This window comes from Equus quagga, chromosome 17, assembly GCF_021613505.1.
Source record: "Equus quagga isolate Etosha38 chromosome 17, UCLA_HA_Equagga_1.0, whole genome shotgun sequence".
Lineage (NCBI taxonomy): Eukaryota > Metazoa > Chordata > Mammalia > Perissodactyla > Equidae > Equus > Equus quagga.
Window position 1 is genome coordinate 46,704,448 of NC_060283.1, and position 25,255 is coordinate 46,729,702.

Here is a 25,255-nt window from a genome sequence, read left to right on the forward strand (position 1 = left end):
CCCCCAATGGTCAATTACGTCTTTTGCTATAGTGTCTTCTGGTCTGTTTCATTTGTGTTAACTCATGCTTTCTATGCTTTAAGGAAATCTTTCAAACATGACAGAAGCTAAGACTCACCAGCTTGGAGCAGCCCTGTCTCTCATCCCTTTAATTTTCCTCATCTCTGGGGCTGAAGCAGCTTCATTTCAGCGAAACCAGCTGCTTCAAAAGGAACCAGACCTCAGGTTGGAAAATGTCCAAAGGTTTCCCAGTCCTGAAATGATCAGGGCTTTGGAGTACATAGAAAAGCTCCGACAACAAGCTCACAAAGAAGAAAGCAGCCCAGACTACAATCCCTACCAAGGTGTCTCTGTTCCCCTTCAGCAAAAAGAAAATGGTGATGAAAGTCATTTGCCGGAAAGTTCAAGGGATTTCCTGAGTGAAGATGAATGGATGAGGATAATACTTGAAGCTTTGAGACAGGCTGAAAATGAGCCTCAGTCTGCACCAAAAGAAAACAAGCCCTATGCCTTGAATTCGGAAAAGAATTTTCCAATGGACGTGTCTGATGATTATGAGACTCAACAGTGGCCGGAGAGAAAGCTCAAACACATGCGCTTCCCTCCTATGTATGAAGAGAATTCCAGGGACAATCCCTTTAAACGCACAAATGAAATAGTGGAGGAACAATATACTCCTCAAAGTCTGGCTACTTTGGAATCTGTCTTCCAAGAGCTGGGGAAGCTGACAGGACCAAACAACCAAAAGCGTGAGAGGGTTGATGAGGAACAAAAACTTTACACAGATGATGAAGATGATGTCTACAAGGCCAATAATATTGCCTATGAAGATGTGGTTGGGGGAGAAGATTGGAATCCAGTAGAGGAAAAAATAGAGAGTCAAACCCAGGAAGAGGTAAGAGACAGCAAAGAGAATGCAGAGAAAAGTGAACAAGTCAATGATGAAATGAAGCGTTCCGGGCAGCTGGGCCTCCAGGATGAAAATCTCCGGAAAGAGGGTAAAGACCAACTCTCAGATGATGTCTCCAAAGTAATCGCCTATCTGAAAAGGTTAGTGAATGCTGCAGGAAGTGGGAGAAATGGGGAAAGAGCAACCAGGCTTTTGGAGAAACCACTTGATTCTCAGTCTATTTATCAGTTGATTGAAATCTCAAGGGATTTACAGATACCCCCTGAAGACTTAATTGACATGCTCAAAACTGGAGAGAAGCCAAATGGATCAGTGGAACCAGAGCAGGAACTTGAACTTCCTGTTGACCTAGGTGACACCTCAGAGGTTGACTTAGACCATCCAGATCTGTTCCAAAATAAAATGCCCTCCAAGAATGGCTACTCCAAAATACCTGGTCGTGCTGTGACAGAGGCCCTACCGGATGGGCTCACTGTTGAGGACATTTTAAATCTTTTAGGGATGGAGGGTGCAGCAAATCAAAAGCCTCCATATTTTCCCAGTCAGTATAATCGAGAGAAGGGTCTGCCAAGACTCCCCTATGGTCCTGAGAGATCTAGAGCAAACCAGCTTCCCAAAGGTGCCTGGATGCCAGATGTTGAAAGCAGACAAATGGCATATGAAAACCTGAGTGACAAGGATCAAGAATTAGGAGAGTACTTGGCCAGGATGCTAGTTAAATATCCTGAGATCATGAATTCCAACCAAGTGAAGCGAGTTCCAAGTCAAGTTTCATCTGAAGATGACCTACAGGAAGAGGACCAAATCGAGCAGGTCATCAAAGAACATTTGAATCAAGGCAGCTCTCAGGAGACTGACAAACTGGCCTCAGTAAGCAAAAGGCTCTCTGTGGGGCCCCCAAAGAATGATGATACGTCCAACAGACAGTACTTGGATGAAGATCTGTTAATGAAAGTGCTGGAATATCTCAACCAAGAAAAGGCAGAAAAAGGAAGAGAGCATATTGCTAAGAGAGCAATGGAAAATATGTAAGCGGCTTTCATTAATTGCCCTGCCTTCCCTCCTCCCTCCCCAAGCGAACCTAACATTTCTCTTTAGTGTGTTGACTTCTATCCTGTTAATACTGTAATATCTTTAAATGATGTACAGGCAGATGATTCCATTTCACTGGCGTGTCTGCTTCACTTGCTCTGAGCTGTTCTCTTGTGTGTGGATGTGTGTAAATGTTATGACTTCTGGATAAAAATTAATCATATCTCTTACTCAAGAAAGATATCTATGATCGTGTTTAATAGTGTATCTAATGGCTGTGGCATTGTTGATGCTCACATATGATAAAGAGTGTCCTATAATTTTCTTGAAAGTTTTTAACATTTATTGAATTATTTTGTTACTGTCTGTAGTGTTTTGTGGAGTACTGGAGCAAAAAAAATAAAGCATTATAAATATATAGTTTTATTTATAAGGCCTTTTCTATTGTGTGTGTAATTGTTGATTAATAAATGTTATTTCTGGACAACTGTGGATTATTTATTCTGGAAAACCAGAGACAGTGACTATGGAGCAAGCAGTAAGGAGCCAAAAGGGAAAATCATTACCTTCCACAGCCAATCCAGGTAAGAAATAACGAATTTTAAATATCTGATCATACTATATGCTTGTAGAATGCAACATCCTCTAACAGCCCCCTAACTTAATACTTGCCTATGGTTTTTCTCATATGTGATTTATAAAATAAGCCTTTTGGTATCATATTTTTACCTTTTACCCTTGATTTATATAAATAAAAGCATTTAAGTCTTACATATTCATAACTAGCATTGAAAAAAAAAGAGCTATGTACAGGGCAATCAGAAATGACTGCAGACTTGGAAGCAGCCTACCTGTTCTCAGGTCACCCTGCTTTCCAGAAGAAAGACTGCCACCTCTTTTTTATGATTTGAGAGGGGCCAAAGGACCCCCAAACTGGTTGTCAAGTAAGTGAATGGGTGGCGGCACAGTGGGAATACACCCTCTGCCCTCTTTCGTGCTCTTATGCTAGAGAGAATCTCGAGTGGGCTAAATAGTGCATAATTGTTACCATGTGCCTCCCTTTCTGGGGGGTGGGCATGATATCAGCATCCTAACACATCAACAGGGAATCAACAACAAAAGCAGCAAGAAAATAGATACAGCAACAAAACAACAATGGTCGTAAAAGAGCAAGGAAATAAAGGAGTTACTTTTTATTGAATGTGATTGTGCAGTAGGCACTATACTAAACACTTTACTCACGGTACCTCTTTTAGTCTGTGCTATATCACTGTCAAGGGTCTCTTATTATCTCCCTTTACATCCTAAAAAGCAAAACTCAGAAAGGCTAAATGACTTTCCCAAAGTCCCCCAGTGTTACGAGTTGTCAATGCCTGTTCTTAACCACTTCACTACACTGCCTTTCTGGGAAGTGTGCTTTTAGCTGAGAGATGGGACGTTGGAGGTAGGATGGTGAGAGGCTTATGCAGTCTCAGTATTGGGCACTTCTAAGGGAGGGCACCTGCATGTGTGTGTGTGTGCGTGTGTGTGAAGGGTGGGGAGGGAAGGCAATCTTTGAATGGTCAAAAGGCAATGAGAGGGCCTGAATACCTTGGGGAAAACACTGAATGTAGGTTTTCTTAGACGTAAATTATCTCTACAGTATTTCTAATAAGTGGTCCTTGCTCAAATGCTTTCATGATAGAGAGTTGCTAGCTCACAGGGCAGTCCTGTGAATTGAAGATTATGGAGAGATGCAGTGTATTTGTGCAGCTTAAAGTCTAGGTACAAATTTACATGTCATGCCTTGCAGATGTCCACATACACTTTTCTGCCTACTGTATTTTCTCTTCAATTTTCTGTTTCATGCAGTAAGTTACTCCTAGAATCTGAAATCAGCTGTGTGACTAACTTCATGCTGGCCCTCTGCAGAAATGAGGACTTGGCACATGGGTCTCCACCCAACAGAAATCTGCCCTCAGTGTGGTGTGTGAACATTCTACTGAGGTTAGGAAATGAGAGCAAGTTGACTGACATGACGCAGCTGACAAGGCTCCAGGCCAGGATTTACACATAGATCGGTGGGATGCCAAACCCTAAACTCATTCTGCTACACTGTGCTGCTTTTTACTCAAAGTCTCAGAACTGAAATTCCATGGTTCTCTAACGATGACATTTCAGGCATCAGGATTGGCAGTTGGGGAGATGTTTTAATTTGGCGTATATATTCTCTGCCTGACTTCTCTCAGACACGAGTCAGCAAGCATCTTTACCTTTTTTGCAGTATACCATATCCCCAGCTATTGAGTCATCACACTTATTTATTTCTGATCCAAAGATTTTTGCTTTCATAAGTCCTTTAGTACATTACTCACTAGCATAAGAAATACAACTCTTAGTACCATTCAAGGACATGGATGACAAATTAGTTGGGATTAGGACAACACTGCCCCTTTCCCTTCCCAGAAATCTCCTTCAGCAGAAGTCAGGGTGTAGCTTGAGCCCCAGCAGATGCTCTCTGCAGACAATCACTGGAAGGAGAAAGAAACTGCCTGTGCACTAAGACAGCACCCTTCGTAGAGTCAATGACTCCATCAGAAGGAGTCAGATAGGAGCCTAGCACTCTGTGTGCTCTCGGCAAGACACCCACCTACCAACCCTTTCCTCTCCTCAACACTCAGCCTCTCCACCCTGCCCACCTTGGGGACAATTAAGACTAAACTAATGGTGACCTTTATAACAAGACTTCTAAGTCATCCCTGATTCCCACACTCAACCCCTCCTAAACTTCATACATCACTTTGTCGGACCCCAATTCCCACTCCTTCTCGTATTCTATACCCTTTTTAATTATGACCTTTGGTACTCAAGGTCAGTCATCAGCAAAATCCCCTGCATCCTCAGCCTCTTCCGTGAATATTCTCTTTACCTTCTTTCTCCCAGGAAATCTACCTCTCCTCTGAGATTGCTGCTTCCCCTGGAAGTCTCTTCCTTGCTCCTTTTTGCTGCTTAGAGTACATTTTTTCTTCTCTCCTCCATAAAACATCCAACTTTAAGTCTCATGCCATCATCTACTACCAACCCATTACTCTTCACTGATGCAGTCATCTTCTGCCCCAGGTCACTTCCCCTCTCTCATTAAAGATAGCAGCTCCTGCTCACTGTCACTCTTTCTAGTGCTACTCCTGTCAATACTCGTTGATTTCAACACCCATGAAGATGATCTTTCCAATACTTTCCAGGCTCCAGCCTCCATCAGCTACTCACTTGCATGGTCAAGCGCTTACTCTTTTCCTTACTATTAACAGAAACTTGCCCTAAACCTAAATTCTGAACATTTCACTCTAACAGCCACCTTCCATATTCCCAGTGTACTTCCTCTAGCACCTTGAATTCAATAATCCCCTGCACCCACCCAAAAAATCTAATCCGTGGATCCTACCATCTTTCCACTCTCTCTCATCCTCTTTATTCTTCACCACCCACTTTGTCAAGCTTATATTTCCCGGTTCATCATTAAAACCACTCTTGTGTAAACGTTCTTAACTCCCTTCAGTCTCTTATGTTTCACTGTAATTTCTTTGCTTGACAAAAATTCTAGTGAAGTCCAGTTTCCCACCCACTCTTACCTTCTCTCCTACAACTGAATATAGCAGGAGAAAGACACATAATCACACTGATTAATTTTACTTTAAATTCATGCTCACTGACCTCAAGTGTCACGTAATGCTGGCCTGAAATCTTCACATGCCTCTAATCCATTCAGTTTCTCTCTCCTTAGACAATAATATCATACTTTTCCCTCTGTCCACAAATATCCAAACCTATCTCCACAATCCACTCTCTCACATGATTATCTTGCTTCTTATTTCACCGAAAAAAAATGAAGCAGCCTGAGGAGAAGGTCTGCAGACTCCCATGTCCACTTTTACCTACCCACCTGCATCTGTGACGATGCATTCTCTGCTTTCCTGTTCTTATGGGTAACTCATCTGTGCTTCCGTCTTTATGAACCCTCCACGTGTGCACTCAATCCTCCCCTCTTGCTTCCTCTAGAAACTTGCTTCAGGACTTCTCCTGTTTGTGCATCAACTTCCCCTCTCCACTGGAGTATTCCCATCAGCATACAGATAGGTTGCAATTTCTTTTATCTGCAAAACCAACAAAACATATAAACAAGCAAACAAAACCCTCTCCTGACCCCACTTTCCCTTACAGCTGTTCCCCATGTCTCTTCTTCTCTTTACAGAAAAAAATCTTTAAAAAGGTGTGTGTACTTATCCCAGTTTTCCCCTCACAGTCTCAAACCCTTTATGTTCAGGCTTTTGCCCTTATTTCTCCATGGAAATGGCTCTTGTCGAGATCAACAATGACCTCCATTTTGCCAAATCTGATGATCAATTCTAAGTCTTTATCTTATCAGACTTAGCAGCATTTGACAATGTAATCAGTTTTTTTTTTTTTTTACCTTTAAATACCTTCTTCCCTTGGTATCCAGGCCACTGCACATGCCTGGCTCTCCCTCTACCTCACTGGCTACTCTTTTTTGGTATCCTGTGCTGTCCTTTTTATCTCCCCAACCTCTGAACCTTGGAGACCAGAGCTCAGACCTTGGAATCTTTCTCTTTTCTGTCTATACTCATTCCTTAGATGATCTCATCTAAGCCTCATGGCTTTACCACCAGCTATTGGCCAACAACTTCCAAACCTGTCTGTCTAGCCCATAGTGATTCCCTGAACTCCAAACTCATTAATTCAATTGTCTAGATGACATCCCCACTTGGATATCCACTAGGTATCTCAAATGTAACATGACCACGAAAGAACTCCTGGTTTCCTACTCCTTGGCAAAATTCCAGCTTCTCTCATAGACTTTTTCATCTCACTTCTTCAGACCAAAATCCATGGTTTTGTCCCTGACTCCACTCTTTCTTTTATAATCCATGCATGAACTGGCATCAGATCCTGTTGTCTCAACCTCAAAATGGATCCACATTCCATCTCCCTACCACCTCCGCTATAACCAATGTGCTACAAACCAGGATAATCTGTCACCTGGGTTATTGGAATATCCTTCTTTTGGTTTTCTCTACTTCTGCTGTCCTTTCACTGTAATTTAAACACAGCAACCAACGTGATCCAGTTATAATCCTCATCAGATGATACTGAAGAGTAAGAACCAAAGTTATTGCTCTGATCTACAGTGGCCTACATAATCTGACTCTGAAAGCATCACTCTCCCCATTACTCCCCCCTTTCTACCCACACTGGCTTCCTCACTGGTCCTTGAATACACCAAGCATACTGCCACCTCAAGACTTTTGTATTGGCTGTTTCCTCTTTCAGAAGTGCTATTTCCCCAATATCTGTGTGGTTTTCTCCCTTACCTCTTTCAAGTCTTTAGTACAAATATTGACTTGTCAATGCCCCTCTTTCTAAAACGTCAACTCCTACATGCTTTTCCTATCTCCATTCCTTGCTTGGTTTTTTTCTCCTTACTACTTATTGCATCTAATGTTCTTTTTACTTTTTCAATTTGTTTTTGGGGAAGATTAGCCCTGAGCTAACATCTGCCATCAATCTTCCTCTTTTTGCTGAGGAAGACTGGCCCTGAGCTAACATTGTGCCCATCTTCCTCTGCTTTATATGTGGGACGCCTGCCACAGCGTGGCTTGACAAGCCGTGCATAGGTGCGCACCTGAGATCCGAACTGGCGAATCCTGGGCTGCCAAAGCAGAAGGTGTGAACTTAACTGCTGCACCACCAGGCCAGCCCCCTAACATTCTTAATTTACAATTTTATCTTATTTATTGCCTACTCTTCCATCACTAGAATGTAATCTCCTTGAGGGCAGCTATTGTTTCCTTTATTCATTGTTGTATCTCTAGCTCCCTTCATCAGTAACTGGAACATAGGGAGTCTGCAGAAACTGGCTATTGACCAAATAAATGAATTGGGAATGAGGAACCAAAAAAAGAAGAGAAAATAGGAAGGGTGGAAATTGACTTTGAATCTAGGACTGTGAAACAAGGTAAATCCTTGTTGAAAGAATAAAGAAACATCAATTTTATTGCATCAATACAGATTTAAGACTCATTATAAAATTTTATAGAATGAAATTAATGGAAATTAATGACATTAATGAAATAATTAAATTTTTACAGAATGAAATTAATGAAATAAAATCCTGATCTAGATTTCAAAATCCTTCTTTACCAAGATGTTCATCTTTGCCTAAAGGAAATATTGCAGCTGCATTGGAGCTGGTTATCTCCATGACTTAGCAGGAAGGGGATAGCAAGGAGGTGTCAGCTTCTGACAACTGGGTCCAGATATTTTCTCAATTTAACTTATGCATTGCCAGAAGCCCCTATGTCATGATTAGTTTCCTAGAATTACAAAATTGTAGTTATTTTGTTATTTTTATCAATGTAGGTGAGAATTACAGTTATTTTACCCCATAGAAGAAAATGATTACTATTATTATAAATGCTATGGAAATTACTCACACGCTGATATAAGATAAGCCAGCCCGAATACATAGACACTACAGCTAAGGCTATTTATGCTGCGGACTATTATTCCTGGCAGTTGGAAGGCTAGGAAGCCCCCTGGGTTTTGATCAGGGAACTTCTGAAGGGTAAAAAGAATGAGTGACTGAAAAGCCAGTGGAGTTTTCCTGGCCAGTTTAAGCCTTTTGATTTGGAACAAAGATGACAATTTGTCTGCAAGTGTTCAGACAGTATCTACCTTCTGGAGGGTTTATTATAGCAATCATCAGCAAGTTTTTTTCTGGAGGGCCAAAGCCACATGCGTACTTATGGTTAGTTTCCATATGATTTCCATATGCCTGTATTCACTTTGTTTTCTATTCTCAGGACATTTTCAAGTAAAACTGTATTATTGATACCTTGAGGTTTTATTTTATCACTCTTTTTTTTCCTTGAAGCCATTTCATTAAATCATTGTCATTGCTATTACTTCTGGACGTCATAGGGGAACAGTAAGTGGTGGGGTGAAAGGAGTGCATGAAGAATGGGCTGTAAAGTCTATGTTGAGACGTAATGATGTAATAGCCACACTGGTACTTCCTGTTGTTCCAGCACTTATTTATATCTGGATGCTTTTGCTTCCTCAGCCTGATGGAGATTTTAATCGTTCTTTGAGGCTTAGTGCACATGTTGTACCTCCATCAAGAGCACACTGATTCCTCCTTTTCCTCAGCTTTCACAGGGATGTTCTTTACCTTCATTGCAGTATTTATTTCTCTTGGTCTTGCTACATATTTATGGCTAGTCATGTGGACCTGTCTGTCTCATCTGTTAAATTGTAAGCTCTGAAGTCAGGGACCTGCCCTGAATAACTTCTCAATATCCTCTACAATGCCCAACCTACGCTTCTTTCCTGTGAACTGCTCAATATACGTGTGCTGAGTAAATAAGCAGATGTTATCAAGTATACCTTCCACTTTGCTGTCTTGTACTTTATGGAGTCTGTGCATGTACCTTCTGTAACCTCAGCTCAATTTAACAGACAAGAATGAAGTGAAGGACCTACTGTGCGTCCCACATGGTCATCTAAGGGGCTCTTTGACCTCGGTGTTTTCAGAACTTCTGAAATATCAGAATGGTGCCATGGTTTTTGCTTTAAAGAGTATCTAACTTAATATTTGCCTTAATTTGAGCTTGAACCTGACTCTAGATTCCTACACTGGTGTCTCTTTTTAACTGGCAATTTTCTAATCCTGAGATCTAGAAACACTGAAGAACTTACCGTTTTAAACAATTAAGTTTTTGCACATGTATTATGGGGTGAATTTGGACTACCACATAATAATTTGGCCTTTCTAATGTTGGCCGGCATATTAATTCCTGTATCTCAGCTCAAAGAGCATTCAGATTTGAATCCCAGAAAGTCTTCTGATCTGATGCATTGGAACATTTACTTGGAGAAGAGCGTTTGGGGCTAACAAAAAATAAAATGAAGCTGAATAAAATCAGGCTTTGTGACTTATTTGGTCAGGCACTTAATCTAGTAGGATCTGCGGCAGGAATCATGCTTACCTTACCAGGCTGTTGTAAGGATTTGTTGGTAATGTGTGCGAAGTGGGTTTACACTGCCCAGAACAAACCAGTTGCTAAATAAAAGGTAGAATTTCCCAATCAATTAATCAACAACTATTATTAACCATTTTCAAAGTGTAAATCCTAGTATTAGACATTATGTAGAGAGAAGGGTGTAAGAGATGCATATAATGTATTTTCACAAAAATAGATCACCTGGTGAAAGCCCTTTTGCTCCACTTACAAACAGGATTATTTCTCATGCTGCAGCTATTTTGAGAAAGTGGTTGGTGATGAAGCAACAAGTTCTGATCCCATCTGTCATGGGTTCCATTTTAACTGGGGCCATTTCACGGGAATTGGAATGTTCAGCAGTCTGTAGGTGGTATGAACTAACACTTCAGGCTTATTTTAAGCTTAAAATTCCAATTCATGTTGAATATCCAATATGGGCAGTGAAAACTGACGTGATCAAGTTCCAATTTCATGATTATCCTTTCTCCACACTGCCCAAATGCTGTCTTTTTCTTTTTCTTTTGGTGAGAAGGATTGGCCCTGAGCTAACTTCTGTTGCCAATCTTCCTCTTTTTGCTTGAGGGAAATTGTCCCTGGGCTAACATCTGTGCCAATCTTCCTCCATTTGGCATACGGGATGCAGCCACAGCATGGCTTGGTGAGCAGTGACTAGGTCTGCACCCAGGATCAGAATCTGCGAATCCTGGGCCACCAAAGCAGAGAGCACAAGGTCAACTAAGCCCCTATCTTTTTTTAAAAATGAATTTTCAATGAGATAATTAAGACTTTAATTTTGATTTTATTTGTTCTTTACATCTCAATGATGATGCAATGATAAATTAACATTATTAACATTAATAATTAAAATATTATTAACATTAATATTTAATAACCACGGTGTTTTAAAATGGAACACAGATTTTAAAAGAAACAACAGAATCATTCCTTCTTGGTCTTCCCATTCATAGGCATTAAACAGTGAACTGATGAAAAAATAAATAAAGCAGAAGCCCTTCCCACCTCTTCCTTAGTGATAATCCCACAATTCAATTCATTCTGAACCAACAGGTTGCTATGGCAGCAGGAGAGTCAGGGTTACGGCATTGAGTGGTTCCGCGATGTGCAATCAGCACAGTGCAGGAGATACTTCGAAATTTATGAGGCTGGTGGAAGCAGTTTTGTGCTTTAACCTTCAGCCTTCCTGGATCATTAAGAAAACAAAAATAAGAAGGTGGCAGTGCCAACCTAAGCCACTTTTGTGGCTTAGCAACCCTTCCCGAGGGCTGGATGGAGTAAGCCACGATCTGTGCTTTTCATTTATTGTGCTTAAGATTTGATCCTGATAAGACTCATATTATTCAAAGAAAGTTACATGCAACAAAAAATAAGTGAGAAAAGTTTCTAATTTTGTGTTCTATATTTTTATTCATTTCCAGTCAGAGCTAAACTAAAGGTTTAGTTTTAAAAATATGTGTGTTCAGTTACACTGAGACTGTGATAATTGAAAGCCTTGGAGCACAGAACTCAATTTAATATGTGATAATATATGTGAATATAGATTATGCACATGTACATAATATATGAGCATTAAAGAGGCATTTTGCATGTAATGAACAGACTCATGTGATATACTCCACATATGTTAATCTTACACGTACACGTATGTAAATATACATAAGTACACTGATTATTCTACATATTTAAACTCTTAATAAATTTGATAATAAGCTAATTTCACCTATTACGCCTTGCTCATTTTCTCGTCATATGGAATTATTACCTCTCTTTTACCCAGCCGAAATCTTAAGCTTTCCTGTGGATGCTGCTGTGACTATAATATTAAAGAAAAATAACTCTAAAAAGATAGGTAAGCCAACAAATCAGGTTAATTTCTTAAATGCATAGTTTATTCTTATTTGCTATGAATTCGAAGCAAGGCTAAGGGTTCACGAGTTCTAGAGATGTGTAGCATCTAGTCCCTTCTGTAACTTAGCATTCCTCCTCCATGGAGATGCTCCAGCAGGGACTTCCGGGAGGGGAGGAAGGATATTCCACCATGATGTTTTATAGCTCAGTGACTTGGCATATTCCATTCTTTCCACCTGGATGGTCTTCCGTCTTGTCTTTCGTCCAAGTTTCTGTTCATTCTTTAAGACACGACTTTGTGAGGCCTTTTCAGACGTCGCTTTCTGTAACTTCCCACCCTGTACATCCTGCTTTCATCATCCTCCCAGATTTAGTCTTTTCCTCCTTTGTCGTAACTACTCCTTCAACAGCACCTATGATATTCTGTTGTAATTATCTGTTTATATTAACTCTATGATAAAATATTGAGCTTCTTAAGGACGGGAAACACATAGTAAGGAATTATATATATTTTTTTGTTTTTGTATGCTCAGCATCCCACTCCCTCTTGCTTCTGTTCACACCACCACACCTTGCTTTGGGGACTTCCTCTCCCCATTCCATGTATATGTATTGGAGCTGGTAACTGTGGCACCTCCTCACTTGCAACCACAGAGCCATGTGGAGTCCTCAGTTTGGTCAATCACAGTACCCTATCTTCTTGTCCTTAGTGATGGCTCAGAGATGAGCATGTGATCCAAGCTGGGCTAATCAGAGTTCTTCCCTAAGAATTTATATATGGATGCTATGAGAGACAATTTCTTGGGATGTTTTTGAACGTTTATGCCGGCGCATGTCTATTGCCTTGTTGGACTGCCAGGCCTGAGGCTGATGAAAGATCTGGCAGACAGACGAATGTGTCCAGGGGAAACTGAGGTGAGAATGAATTGGCCAGGGGCTACTACTAATCACTGACAAAACTTAGAGAGATCAGACTCAAAATTAGATCAAAACTAATCTAATTTCCTGGAAAGCCAGCAGGGCAACAGACTTCCTGTTCCTGCTCCAGGAAGGAGACCCTGAGATGGAAGTAGGCATGCAAAATGTTTATTGGAGGTTAACACTCCTGAAAGGAAAAGGGACTGTTGTTGTGAATGGAACAATTTTGTCTTTTTTATGGCTGAGTAGTATTCCATTGTGTATATATACCACATCTTCTTTATCCAATCATTGGTTGATGGGCACTTGGGTTGCTTCCATGTCTTGGCTATTGTGAATAATGCTGCAATGAACATAGGGGTGCATAAGTCACTTTGAATTGTTGATTTCATGTTCTTTGGGTAAATATGCAGTAGTGGGATAGCTGGGTCCTGTGGTATTTCTACTTTTAGTTTTTTGAGAAATCTCCATATTGTTTTACATAGTGGCTGCACCTGTTTGCACTCCCACCAGCTGTGTATGAGGGTTCCCTCTTCCCCACACCCTCTCCAACACTTGTTAGTTTTTGTCTTGGTGATTATAGCCATTTTAAGGGGTGTAAGGTGTATCTTAGTGTAGTTTTGATTTGCATTTCTCTGATGATTAGTGATGTTGAACATCTTTTCATGTGTTTATTTGCCATCTGTATGTCTTCTTTGGAAAATATCCTTCTTTGTTCATATCCTTTGTCCATTTTTTGATCGATTGTTTGTTTTTGTCGTTCACTTGTGTGAGTTCTTTTTATATAATGGAGATTAACCCCTTGTTGGATATATGATTTGCAATTATTTTCTCCCAGTTGTTTTGATCCCGGTTTCCTTTGCTTTGCAGAAGCTCCTTAGTCTGATGAAGTCCCACTTGTTTATTTCTTCTTTTATTTCCTTTGTCTGAGAAGACATGGTATTCAATAAGATCCTTTTAAGGTCAATGTCAAAGAGTGTATTACCTATATTTTCTTCCAGAAGTTTTATGCTTTCGGGAAAGAGACCTAGTACTTTTAACAAACAGAAGGTTATTTCCTGAAGAGGCTGGGTAAATTATTGTAGTGGACATTGTTAATTTGTTTTTCTGGAAATCCAGTAATGAGGGCTCAGGAGAATGACTGGATTAGTTATAGGCAAAATAAGGATTTTATATTTTCTCATCACATATGAATGGAAGTTGAATTTTGTGACTCTGTCATTAGTGTTATTAATACTGTTAGATTCATAGTGTGGTGCCAGAAAATGGCTACAGAGAAGAACATCTTTGCTGTGAATGTGTGCAAAGTACTTCCAGGAGATGTTTATTTTTAAGATTTTACATATTTTTAAACTTTTTTTTGGTGGTTGGGAGGGTTGTGGTAAAGAGAAGAAAGTTCCGTCTTTCTCCTTTCCTCTGATAACGTGTTTTTCCCCTTGCACATATACTGTAAATCAAGAACAGAGTGTAAGGAAGGAAATTGGGTCCTTGCAGTGTAAGCACGTTGGATGGTGATTCTCACCTGAGGATTTCAAAGTGATGCGATTTATTGATTGCATGTTACAGATTGTAGCTCATGTATTCTTACTGCATCCCAGGACACAGCAATGCCCAGACAGTCTGGCTGATTCTCTGCTCTGTATGGAACAACCCGGAGCTCAAGAGTCACGTGACTAGTCACACTACAAGAGAAGTAACAGCAGGATATCAGAGCTGAAGCCAGAAAAATGGGAACTTTGCTTTCTGCTTCATTCATTCATTCTGCTTCAATTCATTGATTCATTCATTTTCATTTTGCTATTTAAATCATTTATTATTTGTGGTTTATTAAATGTAGGACGCCAACTGTTAGGATGGCAAAGATAAGTAAAAGATACAATTTTGCTTTTGAGGGCCTCACAATCTAGTTAGGGCAACTGCCTTACAAAAGTGTCTATTTGGAAAAAACTATGAAATAGAGCTACGTATGAACTATTAGGGAACAGGAGAAACGAGACATTCAGGGGACAGTCTGTGGAACAGTTTCAATTTGCCTGCTTCCTGAAGTAGATACAGAAACCTGATATGGACAAGTGAAACAACAAAACAAACACATCAGATCAAATCAAACAGTAAAATGAAAACAGTCAAAGCAGATCTAGGTTATAGGCACCTCTGTAACGTCATAGCAGCTTTTATTCAAACTGTCCAGGCACTTTTTGGTGGCCTTCTCCGTCTTCATGCATCATGAGCCTCCTTTTTACCTCTTTGAGGATTCTGGGGCTATGTAAAAAATCCTGGGAATTGGGGTCTTGAAATAACAAGGTGGCGTGTCAGCCCAGGGCCTGGTCCTGGTTTCTGCTGGAGAATAACAGTGGGAGGAGAGTCTGGGGGGTGGGGCGGATATGAGTTGCTGCCCACGGACCTTCCCTTCCCTATGTCCTTGGGCTTGTCATCATTGAATGTGCACACGGATCACCTGGAGAGCTTGTTAAAATGCAGATTGTGGTTCAGTAGCTCTGGGGTAGGACCAGAGAGTGTGCACTTCTAACAAGTTCCTGGGCGAGGCCGATGTGGCTGGTCTGAGTTCTACAGTTTGAATAGCAAGGCTCAGGAACATACTGTTTCTGGGTGGGGTTGGGGAGAACAGAGATGTGCTCCTGCAACCCTGTTACTTCTGCTGACCCTATCATCAGTCTGGGGCAATTGAAATGTAAATGGATTTTCTTTGGAAATCAGTAGATTCCCTATTTTCTGCCCTTTCTCTTCCTGGGCCCCTTTCTGGCTCTATTGGTACCAATATCTTCTACACTTACCATTATCTCCTTCCTCTGAGAAAAAATGGGTGAGGAATCAGAAGACCCAAGTCCTGATTACAATCACCTGTGTATGTCAGGCAATTTTACCTTGGTCTAGTCTCAGTTTGCTCATTTGTAAAAACAACTTGGCACCAGATGATTATAGGCTCACCCATTTCAGCACAAGAATTTATGGGTCTATCAATGCCTTGTCTATGATGGTACTGTTGTCATTTTACGCTGTGGCATCAATTCTTCTCCAGGAAGATTGCACTGGGTTTGCCCTTATCTCTAATGGTGGGATGAAACGTTTAAGTCCCTAACGATGGCCTGCCCTAGCAGCAAATCTGCGGTGAGTGGGGACGGATGCCTTTCCGAATGTCTCCGAACTTTCAGTTTAGAAGCTATCTCTTCCTCCAAAAGCTGCAACTGGTGGTTTTGGATGGGAACAAGAAAGGAGAGAATAATTCTAATGTCTTTTTTTGAGGAATAGCATCATTCAGGCTTCTTTCCTCTAAGATAGCAGGGAGGCTGTGGGTGTAAACGTGCAGAGGTCCCAAGGGCACGTGTTCATGGTTCTGGAATGACATCCTGACCCTGTGGGAATCATATCTACTGATTGTAAAAGGAGCAAATGGGTGACTCAGGAAATCATCAATAGGTTATGGGGCACCAGGAAGCTCAGCATCCTCTGCTATAAAGTTCACAGAATTGATTAATCCAACTGCACATTCCGCAAATTAAACATGTTCTCTGTCCCCACTCTTCTCTACTTCATTCTGATGGGCAGCTTCCTGGGATCACTGGAAACAAATAATTCTTCCAGAGGTGAGAAGGGGGAGAAGAACATGGGGTTATCCAACCTGAAGAGACATTACTTTAAAATGGAAATAAAGGAGGAGGACTTTTTCCATTCTTTTCCCGCCTGGTGCATACATATCGCCTCCACAAGATTGAGAGCTGCCTCTGAGACAATGACTGTGCCTTCTATGTGTCTTTGAACATATTAGGTCTTTAAACATTTTATGTGCAATAAAGTATTAACTGGACTAATTTGACGCAGAGGGCTTATAACCTATGAAATCAAAGCACTAATCTTCAAAGAGAAGGCAGCTGTAGCTGCTGGGACCTCGGTCTGAAAGTCACCAGTGATTCTCCTCCTGGTGGCTTTCGTGGCACTTTTTGCCAATTTCTGCTCCCTGCCACTGGAGCCTGAGTCCTTGATGTATGCTAATGGATCAAGGGCTGGGGTTGGAGCATGGGGGCATAAAATAGAAGATCCTGTTAAAACTGGATAAACCCCCGTTTACCCAGAGCGGTACAGGTTTGAGTTGATTTTTCTGGTGTCTTACCTGTTTAACATTTTCTTGAACTTTTCATTTTTAATGAAGTGTTTAATTAGAAGTTGCATTTAAATAAGTTGGGATGGGTTTCGTAGACTTCCACTGTGTACTTACAACTCTGCCATGGTTACACGCTTTTGAGATTTCTGCGCAGAGAACAGAGTTCTTTAACACGCAGTTAAATCTGAAAGACAATTAGCAGTAACTCCTTTCTCTTTTCCCAACCCTTTCCAGATGCAAGGTAATAACCACTCTCCTTTCAAGCATAGAGGATGCTTGCTGATAAAACAAAGAGCACTCAGACACAAGAGGTTAGGGGAAGCGAACTCTTCCCAGCTTCAGATGGTGGTGGGAGAAGTATTTGAAGCTACTGCCCTTGCTAGCTTAAGTTGTACTACTCAGTGATGCCAAGACCTTAGCTGTGACCTGTGAGATTCAGGAAGTTGTCAAACTGCCATTTGGTGGGGGTTGGGGTCAATGGGAAACTTCGGAAATTATAGGTTGAGTGAACATGAGATATGTGTGGGAAATAGAGACGAAGTTATTCTGATATAGAGTGTTTAGAAATTTATTGGAACACACTTACTATCATGGTTTTATAATTTATTGTATGTTGCAAGTCAACAGCTGCTTATTTATTTTGTGTGATAATATATTTTTTTAATTTCATGATAAACCTTTAAAACAGAAATGAGCTAAAGAGTGATGAGTGTATGATTCATAATAAGTTAACTGCTAAGTTTCTATTTCTCAAGAAAGTTGATGATGAACTTAATTTGCTCAAAATGTTGTCCATATTTGTCATCCACCATGGGAACTCTAGTAATAAAACAGACCATACAAAAACCAGAAGATTCAAATCTTCTGAAATAACTGCAGCAACTATGTCAAAAGTCAGTAATTATTTTGAGAAAACTCTGCCCAAAGGCAATGGTTTAATATGTGTAGAAGGTTTAGTTATATATCATGACTTTTCATTTAGATCAAGTTACTGCACTTCTAAATTAATTTAACCCATTTTTTCAATTCCAAGTAATGGTTATTAATGTGTTGACTCCACAAACAGAAGGACTTTGCAAACAAACCATGCCAGTTTAATATCCATGTTATTTGGTATTTTGATAGAAAATTTATTAATTAAATTACAATATTTTTATCATTTCTGTTGCTTTTTTCCCCCTAATGCCCATGAACATTTAAGCCTTTTAAAAAATACTTCCCTCACTGTTATTTTAGTGGATTTGGAGGAGGGAACAGAGTTAAACACGTCAGTTTCCAGAGTGAGGAGGCCTAGTTAGGAAGTGGCGCAGTGTCACGTCTGCCTCATTCTCTTGGTCAAAGTAAGGCATGAAGCCAGCCCAGATTCAAGGAGTGGAGAAAGGGGCTCTTTATTTTGATGGAAAGGGCTGCAAAGTCACATTGCAAAGGGACCTAGATATAGAGAAGTCAATAATTGTGGCCATCTTATCAAACTGCCAGAATCTTTCCGCTTGAAAGTTACACCCACAAAAATTAAAGATTCTATGTCCTAAATGCGTCTTTAATTAACATTCTCCTTTCCATTTCCATGGCACTATCATAGATTAGGGAATTCTGATCATCTCTTGTTTTAGTAGATTCTGAGCATTCTCCTTGCATTCAATTTGATCCTATTTCAAACCATCCTCTCTAATCTGAGCTACAGCTAATCTGAATATGTCACTCCATTCCTTAATAGTTCCTCAGTCTATGAGCTAGAGTCCAGAATTATCTTGACATTTCGAGGTGCTTCGTGGTCTTGTACCTGTCTCTGTTTCCAAACTTCCCTTCTGCCGCTTTCCAAAATAAGTCTTCAGGCTACAGCTGATTATCCTACTCGTAACTCTCCAAATATGCTGTGATTTCTTATTCTATTGGGATTTACAAATACTGTTCTGTCTCCTGGAAAAAAGTTCTTCACTACCCCCGACTCCTCACCCCATTAACTTTCCTGTTTGGTGAACACTTATCCTTCAAGGTCTAGCTCATGTGTCATTTCCTCCAGGAAGCCTTCCGTATACCCCTACATTGTGAGGGCCCTTTTCCATGTGAGAAATACTTCTCTGAATAATTCAATGATAGCAGCTATCATGCTGTATCTCAATTAACAGTTTACTTCTCTAACTTGCTTGCTAGACTATGAGACCATGGAGAGCAGGAACTCTGTCTTGCACTTCTGATTATGTAGTTTTTATTATAGTGTCTAGCCTGCAGTATATTTTTGTTGTACTTTCTTCCATAAAGAAATGAAATTAGAATAAATGTAATTACACAAAAAGTAGACAATTTAAACTAACTCTGCTTTGAAGTATACCTATTCTCGCCTCTGTAATTAATTGTTGCTTCTAGAAATTCGTTGAGGATTTATCAAACAAGATGATGATGCAATTTTTCAACAAAGGATATTATTATCTGTGCCTGTTAGTAGAGCAGTAGCCCAACTATTGATTCAAGTTTTATTCTACAACATTTACAATTCAGGTCAGTTCTTTGATTTGTGCACTGAAAGTTTTCTTCTATGGAATAAAAAGTGGACTCTCTAAAAACTTTTTTTCATGGTAGTAGGGGACGATGGTAATTCCTTTACATCCAATACAACAAAAAAGTGTTACAGACTTGTTTTTAAAATTTTAGTATTAAATTTCTGATTGCAAGCTCCTCTGACCAAATTGATGTATGCCATACCAACATATGTATTTATATATTTACCATATATTTATATATTAATAAATGATATGTGTCATGTATTATATACATTAGAAGTCATGGGGCTGGTATAATTGCATAGTAGTTAAGTTCGTGTGCTCCAACTTTGGCAGCCCAGGTTAGCAAGTTTGGATCCCAGGCACAGAGCTGCACTTCACTCATCAAGCCATGCTGTGGCGGCATCCCACATGCAAAATAGAGGAAGGTTGGCACAGATGTTAGCTTGGGGCCAATCTTCCTCACCAAAAAAGAAGAGTTATAGAGCTTATTAATGTATAAACAGTATAAATTATATTAAATGACATTATATAAATGATATAGAATGTCTTCTCCAACTTTTTTCCCTCATAATTATGTTTTGTGATTTTCCTTGTTCATTCTATTTAGTTAATTCATTTTATAATATTTCATCATATGCTTAGACCACAGGTAATTTATCCATTTCCTTCCTGAATGAGTAAGGTTGTTATTGTTTTGGTATTACAGATAGTACATGCACATCTTTGAATATGGCTCTTTGTGCCTAAGAGTGAGTTTCGCTTGGACAGCAACATGAATATGAAATTTCAGGGTCAAAGGGTATGTACACTTCACCTTCTAGGAGGTGCTCTGCAAAGTGGTAGAAACAATTTACACTCTTGTTGGCAATGTATTATTCCCATTTCTCCACATCACCACCAATACCCTAGTGATGTTTTTTCTCCAATGTCATGGGTGACTAGAAAATATTTTTCTGTAAAATTTGTGTTTATATTTTTGTTCAATTTCCTATAGGATTATTTGTCTTTTCCATATTTATTTGTAAGATTTATTTTATTTTATTTTAAAAATAAGTTATGGATAGGGCTGGCCCCATGGCCGAGTGGTTAAGTTTGCGCGCTCTGCTGCAGGCGGCCCAGTGTTTCGTTGGTTCGAATCCTGGGCGCGGACATGGCACTGCTCATCAGGCCACGCTGAGGCAGCGTCCCACATGCCACAACTAGAAGGACCCACAACGAAGAATATACAACTATGTACTGGGGGGCTTTGGGGAGAAAAAGGAAAAAAATAAAATCTTTAAAAAAAAATAAGTTATGGATATTCATCTTTCATGGTTATAAAAAATACCTTCTTTCAAGCTGTGTCTTATCTTTTAACTTTCCTTTTGATGTCTTATATTGTGCATAAGGCTTTGAAGTCTTAAGGCAGTTAGATTTTAGTTTTTTTCTTTATCATTTGCACATTTTGTTTCTTGTTTATGAAATCCTTTTTCATCCCAATCATAAAAATTTCCTAAACTTTTTCCTAAATTTCCTATATTTTCTCATAAAAGCATAAAATTTTTGTTGCTTGCATTTAAGTTTTTAGTTCATTTGGATTTTTTAAAATGATGTGTTACATAGAGATCTAACGTCAGCCTTTACAATGTAGATATCTACTTATCCCAACATGTTTCCTTAATGAATCCATCTTTTCTCCTATGCTTTGCAAGGCCACACTGAATTTTCTTAGGTTCTCCTTTCCCCTTAGTGATCAAGTCCTTTATGGTTCAAACTTGGGTTATTATATCTGTGTTTGAAGTATTGCAGAACTGCCTCTCTTCTGAATGCAACTTGGTCTTTGTTGCTTCTTAGAGATTTGGGTAAACTTGGCCGAAACCCTCTGTCTTAACTTGGATGAGTTTTGCACTGTCTTGATTTCTTCTCTTTTGTTCACATAGGTCATTTAGTTTCTTCTTTTGTCAGTTTGGTGCAAAATTCTATTCCCAAGCTTTGCCCCCTTGTTCCTTGCTGGTAGTTTTACTGGTGGCTTGAGATGTTGAGCAGAGAGGTCACAGCACCCTGCCTCCATGGGGTGGCCCCATTCATTCTCTTGTTGGCTGATAACGCATTTACACTCCATTTCCTTTCAAAGCCTGTGATCTAGACTTGTGACGCACGACACTGGGACGTGTAGACCAGTCCCCTGCTCTACCTGCTTCCCCGTCAGATGCCTCCCTTAGAATTCTGGTGAATAACATTTAAAAAACAATCTTGTTGCATGTATAAAATACCTGTCAAACTACTTTTAAAAGCTTATTAGTTTGCTCCTCTAGAAATTGCTTTTTAACTCAAAACAATTGGTTTACAATGTTTTTGGATACAACTGTTTGAATGGATTGGTCAATATCCAATAGCTGTGTTAGATTTATATTGCTGCATAACAAGTTACCACAAACTTAGAAGATTAAAACAACACATGTTTATTATGATACAATTTCCATGGATCAGAAGTCTCAGCGTGGCATAGCTGGGTTCTCTGTTCAGGGCCTCACAGGTTGAAATCAAAGTGTTAACTAGGGCTGAAGTCACATCTTGAGCTTGGGGTCCTCTTCTGAGCTCAGTCAGATTGTTTTCAGAATTAACTTCTTTGTGGTTATAGGACTGAGGTCTCTGTTTTCTTGCTGGCTGTTGTCCATGACTTGTGCTCAGCTCCTAGTGGTTGCCCTCAGGTTCTAGATATGTGGCTCCTCCATAGGCTGTTCACAACTCAGCTGTTTGCTGTCTTCCAGGCTGATAGTAGCACAGACCTTTTGAAGCTTCATTTTCTTTTAAAGAGCACACCTGGTTAGACCCACCCAGGATAACCCCCTTTTAATTAACTTAAAGTCAATTTATTAGTGACCTAATCACAGGAGCAATATCCTATAACACTCACTATGCCTCTCACACTCAAGGGGAGGGAATTATACAGGGTGGGAACCCCAAGTGGCGGGAACTTTAGGAGCCATCTTGAAATTCCATCTACCACAAAAGGCTTGCATTCTAAATCCAGTTTCCCTATATTTGAATACTTGAGCTAAGTTTACTGCCTCTGATAGAGTTTTTGAGGAAAGTCCAATCGATAGAACCCTTCCTTCTTGCTTGATTTTTTTAAAAAAACAAGTTCAAAAAGTAAACAAAAGAGCCAGCATATGCAGATACAAAATGTCACCTTTATTACTGATTAAGTTAATGGTAAGGATGTAGCTTAGTAACAGAACCAAATGAGCTTGTTAGCTCCTCTGCTCACCCAGTTGAGATTTTGGGACTACTTGTCCAAAGGCAAGTTTTAATCTGTAAGGAAACCATTGCCTCACACTGTTCTAGGGTGGAGAAAGACAAAAAGAAACCAAATCCCCACGCTCACAGGTTTTGATAGATTAACTCCACCCAAAACCAATGAGTACTGCTCACCAACAAGTCACTTTATCCTCCTCCAGAGAATGAGTTTTGGGATGGAGGACTAAACGGTTTAAGAAAAATTCCTCCTCATGGAAACTGGAGGACAGGGGAGAGATGTTCCTCTCTGATACTCATTGATGCTTTAAGCTGTCACTAAAGGTCAGATTTCCCCAAAGTGAATCATTTTAAAATGATAATAAATCCTTTGCCCTTCCCACAAGAACATCAGAAGCACTTGCTGCTTAGTGCTGATCAAGTGAGACAAAGGAAGCTATTTGGGAAATGTTTACTTCAAAGGGCATGAAAGTCTCACATAGGAATGAGAAATTTAAAGATTTGATGACATCAATCCAGAATGCACTGAAGCATGGCCAGGATTTCTTAGGAGGTGCAGGGGGAGCTTTTTGGGTTCACATTTGAATTCTGAGGGGCCAACTAGCTCACTTCATGGATCTCAAGGTAGGCGACTCTATTGTTTCATCTCATTGCTCTCTCATCTCTGAGCTAGAGGAACCATTTATTTTCTCTTTGTAGAAACTTAGTTCTCCAGTGCAAAATGGTTTTTGCTTATCACCAAACTGAATTAAAATGGCATTGGCAAAAAATGATGCATTTTGCTCTACTCCAGACTGTCAACCAGAGGAAAATTAGATTTCTTTGGACTTAGAGAGTGGAAAGAGGGAAAATACTTACGTAACTCTGGTCCACTCATTTCCTCTTCCTGTCTAATTCTGTTTCTTTGTGAAATAGAAAAAATATCCAGGCTATTCCACAAGTTTATTATAGGGGCAAATAGAGTTAATAAATATGAAAATACTATGTAAAAAAGAAGAGGTCATATATTTGTAGTTTATTATCAGTTATTATTTACATAATGGTCGGTGAGCCGAGGAGTCGAAAGAAAGATTTCTTAGACTCTCAAGATCTGGCAGTAGTGCTCTTTTATTTAGGGAATAGTGTAGAATAGCATGGGGACAGGACCCATGGGCAGTCAGAGTTTCTGCTGCTGCCCCCGCTGGCATGGGGACAGGACCCATGGGCAGTCAGAGCTTCTGCTGCTGCCCCGAGTTGAGGGTTACAGCTAAATTTAAGGCATAGGTATGTGAGTTATCTCTTTACAAGACAAAGAATATGTAAAAAAGTTAAAATGGTAGATAAGAATCAAACCGGATTGAGTAAATGGCAGAAGTCACCGCTTGAATTTTATCCTCGGCTAAAGACAAAGGAGGATTTGTTGGGGGGGGGGGGGTCAGTTACATGAGGTTGCCAGACAGTAACCAACTTAAGTTCTTGCCTCTGGCATTGATTAAGAGCTTCTAGAGATAAGACCATCCCCCCTTCTTCCTGGCACAGAGAGGGAGGCATCTTCACAGATAGAGGTTTCCCTTAGAAATGTAAATGTTTCCCAACAAAGGGGTAAACAAATTCCACTCCTTGGAGCCTGAATCTCATCTGTAGTTTTAAAACTAACCAGCCTAAAAATCCTCATCATAAGCCATTTTAAAAGTAACCAGCCTAAAATCCTCATCAATGAGAACCCAAATTTCCAAAATCTTTCATGAAGTATTAATATTTGAAAGGCATGAAAATTTTATAAAGGATTGATTTAGTTCATTTTTCACTTCCATCTGTTTCAAGGTATGAAAACTCTCTTGACCTTTAGAAGGGACTGAACAGATTTTTTTAGAGCTCAAACTAAACTATCGTTTGGACTTCTCTTTTTTTTTTATGATTTCCTTCCCTCAGTGTTAGTAGGGCATGATGCCATTGCCTACATGCCACATTCTCCTAAACTCAACAGACTTTTGATTTTCAATTCAAGTCTATGGCATGAAGTAATGGAGAGATAAAGACAACTTGGACCTGAGGACTCTCAGAAGACAAATGCCTAGAGGATAAGAAAGGAAATCTATCTGCAAAACCCTTGTTGATATTGATGTCAGTGTTCACCATTGTAGTTTAGGTTAAGTGTTTTCCATTCCATTACCCATTGCTCAGATTTTGAAAATTTAATTCAAATCCCTCAAAGGATGAGTTTCTTCGGATTACTGCCTTCTCTTCAGCATCATTTGAATTCTTGGATCATGACTCAAGTGACTTCCTGAATGTCAAGAGTTCAATAATCTTTGATTAAATCAATTTTTCCTGAGGATTTCTGAAAATCAACGACAGGTTGGAAATATTATTCACACAGCAAATACTATGGGATGTTGACAGAAGAGGCTCTAGAAGAGAGAAGAACAAAATGGTATTAAGGATTTCATAGTCCTCTCTACTTTTTGAAATGATAAAGGAAATAAAGAGGCGTGCAATTCATCAAGTGAAGTGAGACCACAGACCTAAATACTTTACATGTCTACCTGACCACCAAAGCAGCTAGTAGGAAAAAATAGAAAATAGATTGAAAACTGTAATTAAGGCATCGTATATTTACCATACAATACAC

At 39.8% G+C, this 25,255-nt stretch overlaps 1 protein-coding gene across 1 annotated transcript; it reads left to right on the plus strand.

Annotated features, from left to right (window-relative positions):
• Window positions 1–97: 97 nt before the first annotated feature.
• On the plus strand, window positions 98–1,942 carry SCG2 (secretogranin II). Its single transcript, XM_046643294.1, has one exon. The coding sequence runs from the start codon at window positions 98–100 to the stop codon at window positions 1,940–1,942; it is 1,845 nt and encodes a 614-aa protein (XP_046499250.1).
• Window positions 1,943–25,255: the final 23,313 nt, after the last annotated feature.